Genomic DNA, 15,017 nt, shown 5'->3' on the forward strand with positions numbered 1-15,017 from the left:
GGCTTTCATTCAGTTCTTTCACAACCCTCCTTTTGTTGGTAGTTTTTCTGTTGTGGAGATTAGGATTATTATTCTGTTAAAAGAAACAGATGCCTCACAGGTCATCGACTGGCAGTTTCATTAAACAGTCCAGCATGCTGACCTTTGAGTCAGAGTTTGGAAAGTTTGAGTGTATGCTCTTCTTTTTAACGGCCAGCCTCAGATATGGAGACTCTGGTTTACTTATCTTCCTCTAGATCATCCCGCTTCTCTTCTGGTTAGAATCAGTTTGGTTGGTTATGTGAAAAATGTAATACACACCATGGACAATCTTTCTTTTTTGGCAGTTTCCTACATGGGCTGATCTGCTGTGGGGGTTTTTCTTACAAGACTTTTTGGACTCCTTTTTTTAGCACATCAATTTTTAGGGAAACAAATTGTTCATTCATACATTTTCTTAGACCAGGGGCGGGCAATTCATTTTCGTAAGAGACCACTTGAGAAACTGTTGTGGAAGACTACATAAAGCTGAACTCAGTTGTGCTCAATATTAATTTATATTAAGTTATCTTCTTATAAGCTGCTACTGTTACTGTAAAAGTAGATGTTACACTTTGTAATGAGAATGTGAAATGGGCGTACTAAAAATGCCAACATTGTTTCACTATTTATTCAACATTCCCAAAAACAGTTTTGAATAAAATGCGTATTTTCTTTCAATGACTCTATGCTATTGCTATTTTGCTTGTAGTTTTAAGTGGGAAATCTAGTCTGTTTTAGGCTTAAACTATTTAAAATTTGGTTCATTGTATGAGTAGAAAAGCAAGGGGCAGTCACAACAACAAGTGCAACGTCTGCCTTCCTTTCAGAGAGCTCTATTACTTTTCTTCTCATAAAACTCTCAAATTTCTGCTCTCAGGTCCCATATTCTTTCTCTCTTTAATGGCACCTCGATGAGCTACCTGACAGCTGTGTGGTAGCCTGTGTCACCATGTTCAGTCTCATCCTAGTTCAAAAGTAAAGCAAACTGTCTGTGATTTGGTGTTCTTGCTCTGATTAAGTAAACTAATTTAGTAATCAATTTCCATGTGGTTAATTCTTAGCAGTTGCTTACACCTTTCAGGTGATATTTCAGTCACTTTATCTTGTATCAGTTTCTAAAGTCCAACATTTTTCCCTGTCAGATTTGGACCTCCATCCGTTGTAACACCATCCTGTTTGTCCTATTTCAGCATGAGCCTATCCAAGCATGTACTTGTCATGTTTAGCCTCATGAGATGATTCAGACACGGCAATCTGCTCTCCACAAACAAAGTACACGCTTTCACCTCATACTTCAGTCAATAAATAATTACAAGTCCAAGTCTTGTTAAAAAATATAGGTTGTGCATTAATCTTTTTATTTTGTTTTAGGGTTTGTTTGTTTTTTCTCCATTTTTCCAGCGCATTTAGAGAGAATCTGCATTTTCATGCAGACATGCTAATTTAAGTTAGAAATAGCAGTCCTTCAAAATAAGAGCAACAATGTTGTATTATGATTTCCCAGAAAATCATAAAAAGAAACTCTCAATAAATACAGTAAGCCATTTTATTGGTGACTGAAATGTGACAAAGGCTACGATACAAGTATTTACATTTGTGTCATAATTTGCCATTGACTTGGGTCCAATATGGCCCACATACAGTGCCACTGTCTGCCACCCCCAAAAGCCTGAGTGTTTACAGGGCGAGAGCCTGGGTACAGCCTGGGAATTCTTTTAACTATCAATGTTATCCTGTTAAAGGGATCATTAGAAAATAAAGCATCCTCTACACCTACATACATTAAAAAAAACAAACCACACACAACAAAAAAAATCTGTCATTTGTTTATTTACTTACATGTCTGATCAGTATAATATTCATTTTGTTATAATGCATATTAGATACAAACATAAATACCTTTTATTTAAAAAGATGAGGTAATTTGAATGAATCCCAGCTTTGGTTTGGATGTAAAGAATGTTAAATATTTAAAACCTTTCCTCTTTCTAGCAAATAAGTAAATGCGATTGTAATTTTTCTCGTCACTTGCACGTAAAAGGATTCACTGTTTACTCAATATAACCTATCACAGCGTAATGCCTAAGCACCTCATTCTAATTCAAAACACTGGCATTACTGTACGGTATTACTTTATATTAAGCTCTACACTGTTCTGGCAGTGTCCTCACTGTGCCTCCTCAGTGTGGCCGCTCGCTGACCTCTCCTACTCCCGCCTTCCTACTTCCATATTCTGTCTCACTGGCTCCTCATCACTGCCTATAAGTTCTATTTACAGAAATGCAGAGTTGATTCCTTTTGCCCCTTGCTGGATGTGTTTGCTTCCTGAGTGCCTGGTAATATATGCAGCAGTGATTGACAAAATTACAGAGGAAATCACTTGGCACCTTTTGTCCTGACCTTTGTATGATAAGGCTTTAGTATCCTTACCTCAGCTCTGGCTTGTGTCCAATGTTTTTGTTTAGGAGTACTTCGCAAAGGCCCTATCTGGCTACTTATGGGCTGTATATCAAGCACGCTGCTCCAGAGTCAGATGTAGCTGCAGTATGCAACCGTTGGAAGCCTGAACTACTGCACACTGGCTGGTCGAGGATCAATTGTAGCAGCAGCTGTCTGTGAAGTCTGCAGGCAAGGCTGCTGTGGCTCCCACATGACATGCAGTCTCTACACTGCAGCCTTTGAAGCGCCTGAACTCTTCACCCCTGTCTGAGCAGGTCGGCTGGAGAGCAGCAGAATAGAGAGATTGAGAGAGCGAGGGATGGGGGCAGGGATGGAGAGAGATGTGGAATAACAGAGCAGGGAGAAGTGTAGACTTGGGTAACGGGAGGGGGAGAGGTGGAGAGGTTGTCATTTAGGCTCTAGCTATTCCTCATCCTTCTGTCCTTTTCCAGCTCTTCTTTCTCACTTTGCTTTTTTTTTTTTTTTTACCCTGTTACCCTCGGGTGCTTCTTTTTTCTTCTTCTATTCTAGCACTGTTTGACATTTTTCCCTATCGTTACCCATCCTCTTTACCTCTCTATCTCCCTCACTGCCTGTCACTCAAAGTTTTTATTCCTATGCTTTCATTGCACCAAAGTAGTGCAGTAAATTGACTGTGCATGTATTAAATCACTGGACTGTGTGAGTGTTTTAATCCAAGTGTAATTGTGCAACCTGTGCACTGTGTATCCTCAGCAAAACAGGCTCCCAGGTCCACACAGATTCAAGTTGACACCTGAGGCCAAAGGTGATCACTAAAAACAGAACATCACACAAATCCCAATCACTTCCAGTCTGACTCAAACACTGAGTGGAGATGTGGAAGAGAGAATGAGAATATAACATGTTTGTAGTAATGGGGCATACATTCAGAGTTGCACAGAATGGCTGCTCTTACACTTCTTATATGATCTAATCAAAGCACATTTTTATCGCTCAACTTCATTGCAGCTTCATTTCTCTGGTAAAACAGAGACACAAAGACGTGAAGTACTGAAACTAAACCCAAATTAAACTAAAAGGCCACTTCTTATTTTAAAAAGATTCGGAACGACAATGATATGTGCAAGTCTGTGAAATTGTTTCATCTGCTCTTAAGAACTGAAAAAAGATCTTGAGCCTTCAGAAAATGGCAAATAGACACAACCTTTGTGTCTGTTATTTTGACATGTATCAAGAGGAAGTGGACACTTAAAGTACTGTGCAAACGTCTCAAATCAGTCATTGAATTTCTTTTGAGTTGCAAATTCCTTGCAAAAATGTGTAAAAACATGTACGAATTAGGTGCAGTAAATTATTGAAACATGTGCAAACAAAAAATGAAAATACAGCGTAGTATTAGCAAAGACAAAAAAAGAATCTGTACAATTCTCACGAGCTTGAAGTGAATCTTTTGGACGTTGGCTGCCTTTTATTCTGTTCTGTCTCGATGATCCTACACTGCTTCAATAAGGTTGAGGTTCAGGCTCTGGAGAAGCCGATCCATGAGTGATGGTGTTCCACTGTGTGGTTTTGTTGTTGTTTTTTTTCTCTATCCAGGTATGCTTTTACTGCACTTGCAGTGTGTTTGGGATCGTTGCCATGCTAAAAATTAAGCCGTTGACAATTAGATCCATGTTTCAGGTCCTGTGTCAGTCTTCTGATTCCTAAAAGACATGGCGTTTAACTGCTGTTCCATCTGCGGTACATAGTTTTTTTTAAATTTTTTAGGTGTGCACTTGTCCTCCACTTGTCCATTTTCATTTTTAATGACACACTCGCACTATGCAGAGAAATATCAAGTTTTTGCCAGTAGGTTTTTGTGAGTCACATTGTTGGTGCAAAACTTCTATTTAATGTCTGTCAAACTGTGTCATCTTTACCATTTTTCAGAGATTCATCTAAACAAACTGGAACAGATTATTTATTTTTCAAACAAGCTGCTAGTAGCAACGATCCAACTTGAAATTAATTCTTTCCTAAGCTTCCTATGATCTGTAGACACAACATTGGTTCATCCCTTGTGTTTGACGATTTTATTTTATTTTTTATGCTTGAATGATTCATAGGTCAAAACAAACTTAAAAAGATTTCTCTGAAAATGGTCATTACAAGGACTGGATTAAAAAATGAGTGAAGAAGCAGCGAGAGTCCAAAGAAATCCCAGATAACTAATGCTGAAGACCACTTAAAAAAATGCAAGAAAGTTTGGCTCCTTGAGCAAAATATAAAGAAATGAGGTGTGGCTCGAGACTTTTGTACAGTACTGTATTAATTAATGAAATGCTGCCATGGAAACCATCAGGAAAGTGGAGGAAGCTCTAAGAAATTAGCCACAGAAAGTTTTAAAAATAGAATATTAATGGAAATGGAAATATCCCAGATGTGACAAACTCCTTTTACTATTTTTGTGTAGTCTGGTTCCCATCTTGAAATAGTGGTGCTGGAGCAACAGTGACACTAAAGAAAAGCTATGATATTTATTGAGAAAGGGCACAGTCTCTTTTGTGCGTACCATGCACACTGAGACATTTTTCCAGACCTGATTCTGTGGCCTAATGGCAGCTGGAGGCTTCTGCACTAGAGGGGAACACACACACACACACACACACACACACACACGCGCTCTTGCACGGGCTGGATTCAGACAGTGTAAGGGCCGCTTTTTATGGCTTCAGAACATTAGGTCATGACCCCAACCAAAAAGCCATAGCTATTATCAATGTGGGAGTAAGGCCACATTTTCATTTTTTTATTTGGTGACAGGTAGACTTTTCATCCAGCCTGCTGTGATGTGATCCTCTCAGTGTCGGCGTGTTTAAGATCAAATGTTTAGGGATGAATTCGACCAATCAAAATTGTTGGACTGAAACTGTGACTACTCTTCAACCAGTTGATTGATTGAAAAGAAAATCTGTCCATGTTTTTTCTAAATTAACTAAATTTGCTGCAGTGCACGGCACGCTCTCAACTTAAAAAAAAAAAAAAACAGTGCTGCAGCATTTTAAATAATTTAAGGTAGTTATTTAATGCTCAAATGATAAGTGTGCACTTGTCCATATTTATATGACGGCTGAAAATAGGTCTTTCTTAACCACTGATACCAGAACATGTTTGGTTGCATGAGAGCACATCGCCCATCCAGACATCCTGGAGAAGTAAGCCCTTTAAAAATGTGCTACGTCTGTTATCATGTGATCGTTGTGTCATGGCTTTTTGAGTTATAAGCATATTTATCCTAACACGTGAATGATCCTCTGGTACATTGGTGCATTTCATCTGTTTTGCAGCAGATCAGTTCACGCAGCCTCTGTCACTAGGGTGGAGATCTGATGGTAAAGGCTCGAGTGTCCCTTGGTTGACCCTGACAGTGCAGTGCCCCCTACCCCCTCCACCCTCCGTTCTATCTCCTCCTCCTCTCCTGTGCTTCTCCATCAGCCTCTCTGAGGTTACTCTTGGCCAACTCTGGCCACCTGATTAAGGGATTAGTGGGGCTGATGGTTGTCAGTGTCCCCCACATGCTGGCTACTACCAATAAAGCAGACACCTGGACCTCAGGGAGGAGGCAAGGGGCTGGTAGCACGTATTTCATGCACATAAACACAGGAGTGTATGCATACACATGGATTTAGTAAATTCAGTTTTAATGCAGGACCAGTGTTTGTCTCACGTTGGCCTTTTTGACCAGACGGATAAAGAATGTAAGAGGAGAGGTGGCAGGGTTAGCCCAGGTCTTTTATTGCCCTCCTGTCTTTCTCTCCTGCTCCTGTAGCCTCCCCCACGCCTCCCACTGCTCCTGATGTCCTGCCAAATTTGTATATCCCTTTAATCGTGTGAGTCGCCATGTCAGCAGCACTGTATAAACTAGAGATGGACCGATCCGATATTACGTATCGGTATCGGTCCGATACTGACCTAAATTACTGGATCGGATATCGGAGAAAAATAAAAAATGTAATCCGATCCATTAAATATCACGAAAGCACCTCACAAAACTTGCAATACGCAGTAACTCACCTCAGAACGTTAGCACGTTGGAGCAGTATGCATCACGTGATAGAGCAGCTGTGGCATGCGAGACCTGTCGGTGGTCTGGATAGCATTTGGAGCTTCGCTAGCAACCCGGCATTTCATCTCCGACAAAGTTATCCCGAGAGAAGTAAAGCAAGTGTGTAAGTCCATCTCTGAATGTTTGTAAAGCATTCCTGCGTTAAGCTTAACAAACGATATATGGAGCGACTGCCTCTTCTTGCTGCTACTTCAATCATGAAACTGCTTAACGATCAGCTGATCAGCTTTTCTGTCGGGAGTCCGTGTCTCTAGTTTGCTTTTGGCCCACTTTGCACCAGAAAGAGGAAACCAGCGGCTGAACAACAGAAGCACGTTTAAGCTTGATCAGCTGTTGTTAGAATGTATTTAATATTACTTTCTACTCGAGGATCTTTTTCTACGTAGCTGACGGCTGGTAACTGTGCAGGGGCGGATCTAGCAAAGTTTAGCCAGGGGGGCCGATAGGGCATTAACAGGGAAAAGGGGGCACAAAGACATACTTTTCTTTCTTATTCTCATTTAAAATGTCTAGCTTTTAATAAATAATTATCTGACACCCAAAGTTTTAATTTGATGCAAAATGAATAGAAGTCCATTACTGTATATAGTGACTATTAAGTCTAATATATATACCCTAGTAAGCTATAGTACTTTTTCCTTTGGGAAGGTACCATCTGTGCAGTCTGCAATTTTGTTGAAGAAAGATGTTGAATCTATTTAATATTTCTTGAAAAATAATTGATTTCTGTGCATTTTTTTCACACTGCATCAAATTAAGGTTGATTACGTCGATTAAGCATCATGAGGTGGAGCGTGAGGGGTGGTTCCCTATTTTTTATTTATTTATTTTTGTTGTTGCTGGGAGTTGGAACCCTATTAGTTAGGTTGCTTAATATTTATGCTAAGTACTCTTTAAAATACCAGAATAGGGAGGATGGTGTAGGTTTAAGTTTATTAGATTGATCAGTATTGCTGAACTATGAAACATTTTTTTTGCATACAGTTATAACAGAATAGCTTTAGTGTAGTTGTTGTTTTAAACTTGAGTATGAACTTATACAAAATGCAGCAAGATATTTAAAAAAAACAGTTTTGTTGATTAAAAAACACTATATCGGATTCATATCGGTATCGGCAGATATCCAAATTTATGATATCGGTATCGGTATCGGACATAAAAAAGTGGTATCGTGCCATCTCTAGTATAAACCCCACTGCTTTGTCTTGCTTCTGTTTGTCATCACACCGAGACTCTGCCTCCTGCCATCACTCTGGTCAAAGATCAGCTATCTTGGAATTGCAGATGCTTAAGGATGTCCCAATGTTGTTCTTTTTTGGGGGTTTTGTTGTTGTTTTTGTGTCTTGGATCTAAGTTACTTATTTATTTTTCCTCATTATGCAGCTGCACAGTAAAAACCTGCTGTAAAATGAACTCAGAAGTACATTTAATCTGGTAAATATAGCAATCAAGACCACTGGAGAGCTTGTGACACTGAAATAGCTCGGTGTAACCCCAGTTTCTTCATATTTTTCTTTAAAGTCTAGATCAGTTCAGGACATTCCTAACAGCTGCCATCTCCCTCATGACTATTTTTAGCTGCTCCCTTCTTTAAACTTGCACGAGAAACAAGTCATTGGTTGCTTTAGCATTTTGCATCATTGATTGCGAGATGGTGGGGAGGGGAGCACATTACACGTGTCATCATAAACAGAGAGGCATTGCTTCCTAGGTAACATTTAAAGGGTTTTACTGTCTCTGTTGCTTGCCTCAGTAAACCTACATGGACTGCTGCCCTCAAGCGACAGCATGACCTCCCGCTGCCCTCTTGCCCTCATAATCACACAGCTAGATGCTAACAGGCTCAGCTCAGCTTTAGAGCCAGTGCTCTCATGCTTTGGCTGTTATTCGGATTTCTGCTGGTTTAGATTTAATTCCATTCATGCAACATCTGTAAACACGCATGCAGGATGCTTAATTTACTTGGACCTGAAGGGAGAGTTTGAGTGTTTTGTTCTGGTGAGATGGTGAAATTTGAATTAACTAAATGTTTTTTCCCCTTTTTAAAGAAGTTTAAACTGAAGTCTTACTTGATTCTTTTAAAACGGCATGCCCCCCTGCTGGGGTTTAGGGTCTCTGTGGGGGTAGGATGGGCAGAAGGGATGGGTGGGGTATGGAGTGAATCTCGGTTAAGTGAATGTGATTCAGGCAGGGAAAATAAACTAGAATTTCATAATGTAATCATGCTGATCATTACAAATCTATTTGGATTTCTTTATTTATTTTTAATCGTTAGTGATTGACAACAATTGAAGTGAGTGGTGTAAACCTTTTTTGTTTTTGCCTTCTGAAGTCAGGAAATGCCAGGATCACTGATTTAACTTAGTATGTTCAAAGATAGAAGAGGGAGGGTTTTACTTTTCTTAAAATAGACTTTGCTTAAACAGAGTAATCACGTCTGTTAGGTAATTTTAGAGGAAAAATGTGCCAAATGAAGCACTTTCATCAGCAATTACACCGTTCTGTTGTCAGGTTTACTTGAAAAAGTGCAGTGTAATATTATACTGCGCTAAGTCTAGACAAATTAACAATAGAGAGTTTTATAAAATGTTCAATAAGGATGGATTAATTGGAATACAAGAACAAGGGCCATCAATTATAATTAGTTTAAGGACCCCGGTCTGATTGGCTGGAGGAATGCAGGCAAACAGGACAGGTGTAGTGATGTTAAAATCTGAAATAAGGCGAGGTGTGGAAAAATGGAAATGATCATGAAATTTGAGGATGAATAATATTATTCAAGAGGAATGAGAGACTGTTCTTTTGTTTTTGTTTTTAAGGAAAGTTTTACTTTCCTGGGCTTCCTGAAATGATCAGAGGTAATTGGATGATTGGATGAACCTGCTACAGTAACTATACATGTATATATGAATCATTATGAGGGGTCGTAACTCCAAAACTGACTGGAACCAATGGTTTAATGTAAATGGCGTACTGTATGTTTCTGTTTAATCTTAAAAATTCATTAAGTATGCACTAATGTAGTTAAAAATATACAATAATAATTGTAATAATACTGCTAATTTTTCTTATTAAGTTATTGCTCAGGGTTTTCTGTGGTTTCGGTATCACAGTAAGCTAGAGTGAAATCTTTACCTACAAATATTTGGGTGTGCTGGTTGAATCTCTTTGAAGAAACCCTAATAATTGCTCCTTGTTTGCTTATTTTCCACAGAGAACAACAAAGATGCCCAATACCAGAAGGTGAAGGTAAAGGCAGAACCCATGGAGGTGGACCCGCCACCTGCAGACCTCACCCCACCTGCCTCCCACATGCTAGCCTTCAGCACTTTAGGGGCGAGTGAGAAGAGCGAGCCAATGAGTAACCTCCACGAGACGTTGGCATGCCCCCAGAAAGATCTCTTCTCGCAAGACATATCGGTCAAAATGGCCTCTGAACTATTGTTTAAATTGTCAGGTATGTTACCTCAGGCTGGTCACTCACTGTTTACTGAGCCATAGAAGATCTACAACACACACACACACACACACACACACACACACACACACACACACACACACACACACACAGGAGCATCATGTTCTTTTTTTTCTCCCCTCAGCACTCTGGTGTAAACCTTGGACAGTTTGTGATATTTGACCATAAAACCTACATGTTTCCATTTCCATCCTCTGGTGGCTCTGTAGTAAAGTCAGGATGTAATGACTTCCTGCTTTTTACCTGTATGGCCATGAAAGTGACATTGAAGCAGCAGACAGCTGTTTGTATTGCTAGATGAAGACAGAGCACTGACGTGTATTCATGGCCCCCCAGAGAAAAACCAGGTGTGTGCATGTGTGTATGTGAGAGATGAGGTTTGTAGCCCTGGGCTGGGACCCAGGGCTCTATCCAGGTTCTGATTGCATCTCTTAAATGCTGTACAGAGACACAAGCTTGTGTAAATCTTTCTTTTTCCTTTTTTTTTTTTTTTTTAATTCTTTTTTGCTCGTCTTGCTCTCACACATATTCACAAATTCACACATTGCCAATCGTTCTTTCCCACACACTCCTGCACACCTTTACACACTCACACAAGGCCCCATGGGGAGTGGTGTCTGCACAAATGCCCTCTCTCTCTCTCTCTCTCTCTCTCTCTCTCTCTCTCTCTCTCTCTCTCTCTCTCTCTCTCTCTCTCTCTCTCTCTCGACTCGTTTTCAGACATGCCGGCTCAAGCACACTTGGCTGCACACGCTCCCCCTGCACTTCCTCTCCCTCCCTCCTTCCTTCTCTCCCTTTACATTTCTCCCGTGCGGCATCTCCATGGCAACGCGGAAAGAGACCTCTGTCCTTGGCGAGCAGTGTGACGGAATAGGGTGTTTTGGGTAGGGGGTGGGTTTTGGTAGTGGTGGTGGTGGGTTGTAGCAAAGGCGGGGGGTGGCTGAGGATAAGAAGGGTAGGGAGGGCAGCGGGGGTACGGAGTATGCCCACCCAGGGAGGCCAGGCCATCACTAGCCTGGCAACAGCGACGACCGCCCGCCTTAGAACTGGGCTTGAATGTGAGGGGGACTGGAACAGAGTGGGCTGCTGTCACACAATGAGCAATCAATATGAATTACCCAGAGCAGTAGGACCTCAGAGACACATCAGTAGCAAGGTCGCTCTGAACACCGAGATGATTGCAGCTTTGAAATTCACTTCAATGCGTTGCCTTGAAACTCACACATATGGCTCCGTTCTCAGGCATTTTGTATAGTGCTCTTTACTGCCAAATACTGAAACGGCCATGATCCGTGCGCACATTTGCTGGGCACCTAGTGTCCAACTTGATAATTCTTGCTTTACTTTTAAGAGATTTCCTGTACTGTAGTGCTGTAGGATTCTCAAGGTTTTGATTTTTTTTTTTTTTTCTTTTAAGGAGGGAAAAAAAGAATCTTTGCTCTTTTAGTACATTTATATTGATATTTCTTATTACTAAACAGTTTCTCGGTGGGAAAAAAATTAATAGCACCTTGCTGTGTTTGTGGGCGAGGGGCTTTTTACAATTTGGGGCAAATAAATATTTGCCAGTTTAAAGAGTTTACTTTGTCACTCAGTGTATTAAACTGCCTATTTACAGATGGGTAAAACATTAGAGGATAAAGCTGAACCATTAACCTCCAACAGTGAGCTGTTACACTGTGGGGGGCTTTCTGGGTTTACTTGTTCCCTCAGACTCATGTGTAAATGCATAACTTATTCTGTGGTCTCATTGTTGCACTGATGAGGCATTAGCAGGTTCGTACAGCGTGACGGTGCCTGCATCCATTGGGCAAGAGGTGGTCACTGAATGGTTGGTTACATATGGAAGTGTTGTGAGTCACATTCTGTGAACTTTCCATGCAGCAAATCTCAATTGAGTTGAACACCGGAGGAAGACTTTGGTGTGGAATGTGTGCATACAGTGTAATACAGTCGAATATTAAACATTCCCATCTTTTTCAACCTTCATGTTATTGAAGGTGATTCAGCTCTTGTGCTGTGGTTTGAGTCCATAGGTGCAAGAGTAGTGGTGTTGATTTAGATACTAAAATGTTGACAGTTTTTGTTTCTCCCCCCCCCCCCCCCCCCTACATTATCATACAAGAGCATGACCGTACACCAACACATGTGTCATCTGGGTAGGCTAATGCATATCTGGGCAGCCGTGCACATTGTTATTTTTAATTTTTTTAAATGCTTGCAAATTGGTGTTGTTGGGCGAGCTCGTGGCGCAAAGGTCAGCAGACCCGCTGGAGAAACTCCCACTAATCCAGATGGCCAGTGGCCTCCCTACTGGCTGTGGCAAACCTGCACTTTACGTGAGCATAGCTTAACTTGGCAGTCTGGCCATAAGTTCACTTGCCGTTGTCCTGATTGTGTCACAACCGATCAAGAAGGAAAGTTAGGACAGCGCTGTTTAATTATTCATCCGATGGCTTGATCTGTGTGATTCCTCTGAATAGCAGCTCATGTGTCAAACTAAGATTGTCTGGGATGTTGGATAAATCTCTGCACATGTTTCATCTCTGTGTCACTGTCAGACAGCGACTTACGACCCACGGGGCGTTTTAGGAAACTTGCCGACTAACACTGAGCCTAAATGGACAGCTTGTCACCGGTCCCTCAAATTTGAGCACAGTGGTTTGACAGAAAAGATATCTAAACGTATGGTTTATTGTTTTTCTCTCCAGAAAAAGTCAGCAAAGCCAACAACCACAAAGACCGTAACATGGTGGGGATAAACAGGTAAGTCTGTAAATAGACTGTAAATACACGTGTTTTTGTTCAATGTCTGATCAGTAATTACATGGCTTGAATATTGGGTTGGTTTGATGGCCATGTAAGTAGGCTGTGTGATTTATTTCATGTCTCTCCATTTCAGTCCATTTCTGGACGAGTGCTTCAGACAATCACCCTTTAACTCGCGCTCCAAGAGCACTTCGCCCGCAGAGGCCAGCTCCTCTACCAGGGTACCATTCAACGGTGAGACACGTTACCGACACACACTGTGGGCCAACATCATCACGGGGAAACACGGACATGTAGATAAAAGTTAAAGATGCGGGATTCGAGTTCTAGTGTTTTCAATTAGACCTAAAGACAAATTTAAAAATGATAATTTATATGGAATTTAAATAATTGATCACATAAAGAAAAGTAATTTGCTTATTGATCGAGAATGAAAATCATTGTGGCCTCAGCTAAAAAAAAAAAAAAATCAGCGAATTGATCGGGTGTCTTTGTGTTTTGTTACGAGAGAAACTGGACTAAAAAAAGTCCTCCGCAGCTCGACAAAATATGAGACTTAATTAACTGCCAGGACTCGGTATCGCTGCATCATTCATGGTCTTTAAAGGTTCCAAGTCTTCATGTTGTTCCCGCTACAGCTTCGGGAAATAATTGATAATGTGGAGTTGCTCATTACCTGCTTTCTTACAATATACAGTATGTCCACAGATTAATACTCTTCGTGTGAATACAGCACACACACACTCTCACACACACACACACACACACACACACACACACACTGTGGTTAAACCACTCCTCTCACCTTTTCATATATAGAGCTGCTTCAGGCCCTTCTGAACTCTCGCACATTTCCCCAACCTGAAGGCTCTGCTCAGGGCATCCCCTCTCTTCCCCTCTTTCCTGGCATCTCAGAACTTCCCTCCTTGTTCCTTTGGCAGTAAGAGATCCAGAGGTTAATTAGCTTGTGCCAGCTTTGCCTGTCCCTCTGCCAGTTAATGAAAATCTGATTGGCTTCTGGGTGTCAAGAGTGTCCTGAAAGTTAATTCGCCCAGCCCACCTCCCCCTTTCCCTTGTGTGTTTAAGCTTCACATTCAGCCTCTGCTGCCTTTTCTCTCTCTCTCTCTGTTTTTTTTCTTTCTTTTACAGTTGTACCATTTCTCTTTCCTCCCTCATTCATTGTGTCCGCGTTTTATTGCGTCTCCATTGCCTTCGATCGGTAAGTTTGCCCACCGCAGCTGTAGGGAGGCAGACCTTTAAACATATTTTCAGTTCATTGGTCGGTGAACTGCCATCTTTTCCCTGCCACTTTGTGCCACCTTTCCTTTATAGCGCAGATGTCACTGTGCGGTTTTGATCCTGCGTCAGCTGTCAAAGGCATACCTCGAGTCTTTGTTTAGCACTCCTGTGTAATATAATGATTATACATTCCACTGGACTCCACTTTGTTAAATACAAATAACTTTTATAATGTAAGTTATAAATAGAAGTGTATAGGGGAAGACAGTATTTTCCTGGAAAATGCTGCCATTCAGCTGCTGTGGCCATGAGAAGACAAAAAGAAAAGATGTGCCGCAACTTATAAAAGGTGATCAGTGTGTTTTTGTTTTGTTTTTTAAGTCTTTAGTTTGCCCACAGTCAGAGAGTTTCACTAAATACCAGAGATGTAAAGTTTTCTGTTTTAATTTAGTCTTTTCATAAAATTCCTCAAATTTTGGTTCTTTTGGGGTTTTTCCCTATAAAAATATGTAAAAACCAATGAGCAGAAAATGACACCTTACCAGTATGAACAAATGTCTTTAATTCTTTTGTTTGTTATTCACATGACTTGGTCTTAAATTTTAATAATTTTTTTAATTTATTTTTTAATTTGAGTGTTTAATCTGATCCAATCAACAGCTAAAATTCCAAAATTAGGTTGGTTTTTTTTTGTTTGTTTGTTTGTTTGTTTGTTTTTTGAAGATGGACTTATTCTGTTTGTAGATCCCAACTTCAAAGTTTCCTTTAACATTCGATTTAGACATACTATGGTCCGGTCACACTATTGGGAAACAGTGGTTAGAGACCGCGTGGTTGCTTCAAAGATGGGGGCCGAGTCTGTGACGGCTCGCTGTCAGTTGTCATCTTCAGAGCAACTTTGTTGCATCAAAACTGCAAATAAAACCGAGGCAGCTCTCAGGTTAAAATTGAATGAGGTCAAACCAGCTCTTATATCCAATTGCA

At 40.7% G+C, this 15,017-nt stretch overlaps 1 protein-coding gene across 1 annotated transcript in view; it reads left to right on the plus strand.

Annotated features, from left to right (window-relative positions):
* znf827 (zinc finger protein 827) overlaps positions 1 to 15,017 on the plus strand; it is a 74,385-nt gene that overhangs the window by 42,197 nt on the left and 17,171 nt on the right. The window contains exons 6-8 of the mRNA XM_085356887.1: positions 9,762 to 10,004; positions 12,737 to 12,791; positions 12,928 to 13,028. Coding sequence (XP_085213013.1) covers positions 9,762 to 10,004; positions 12,737 to 12,791; positions 12,928 to 13,028 — 399 coding nt within the window. The remainder of the gene's footprint in view (positions 1 to 9,761; positions 10,005 to 12,736; positions 12,792 to 12,927; positions 13,029 to 15,017) is intronic.

This window comes from Diplotaxodon limnothrissa, linkage group LG6, assembly GCF_057381915.1.
Source record: "Diplotaxodon limnothrissa isolate DT_005_m linkage group LG6, D_limnothrissa_male_GT1.1, whole genome shotgun sequence".
NCBI lineage: Eukaryota > Metazoa > Chordata > Actinopteri > Cichliformes > Cichlidae > Diplotaxodon > Diplotaxodon limnothrissa.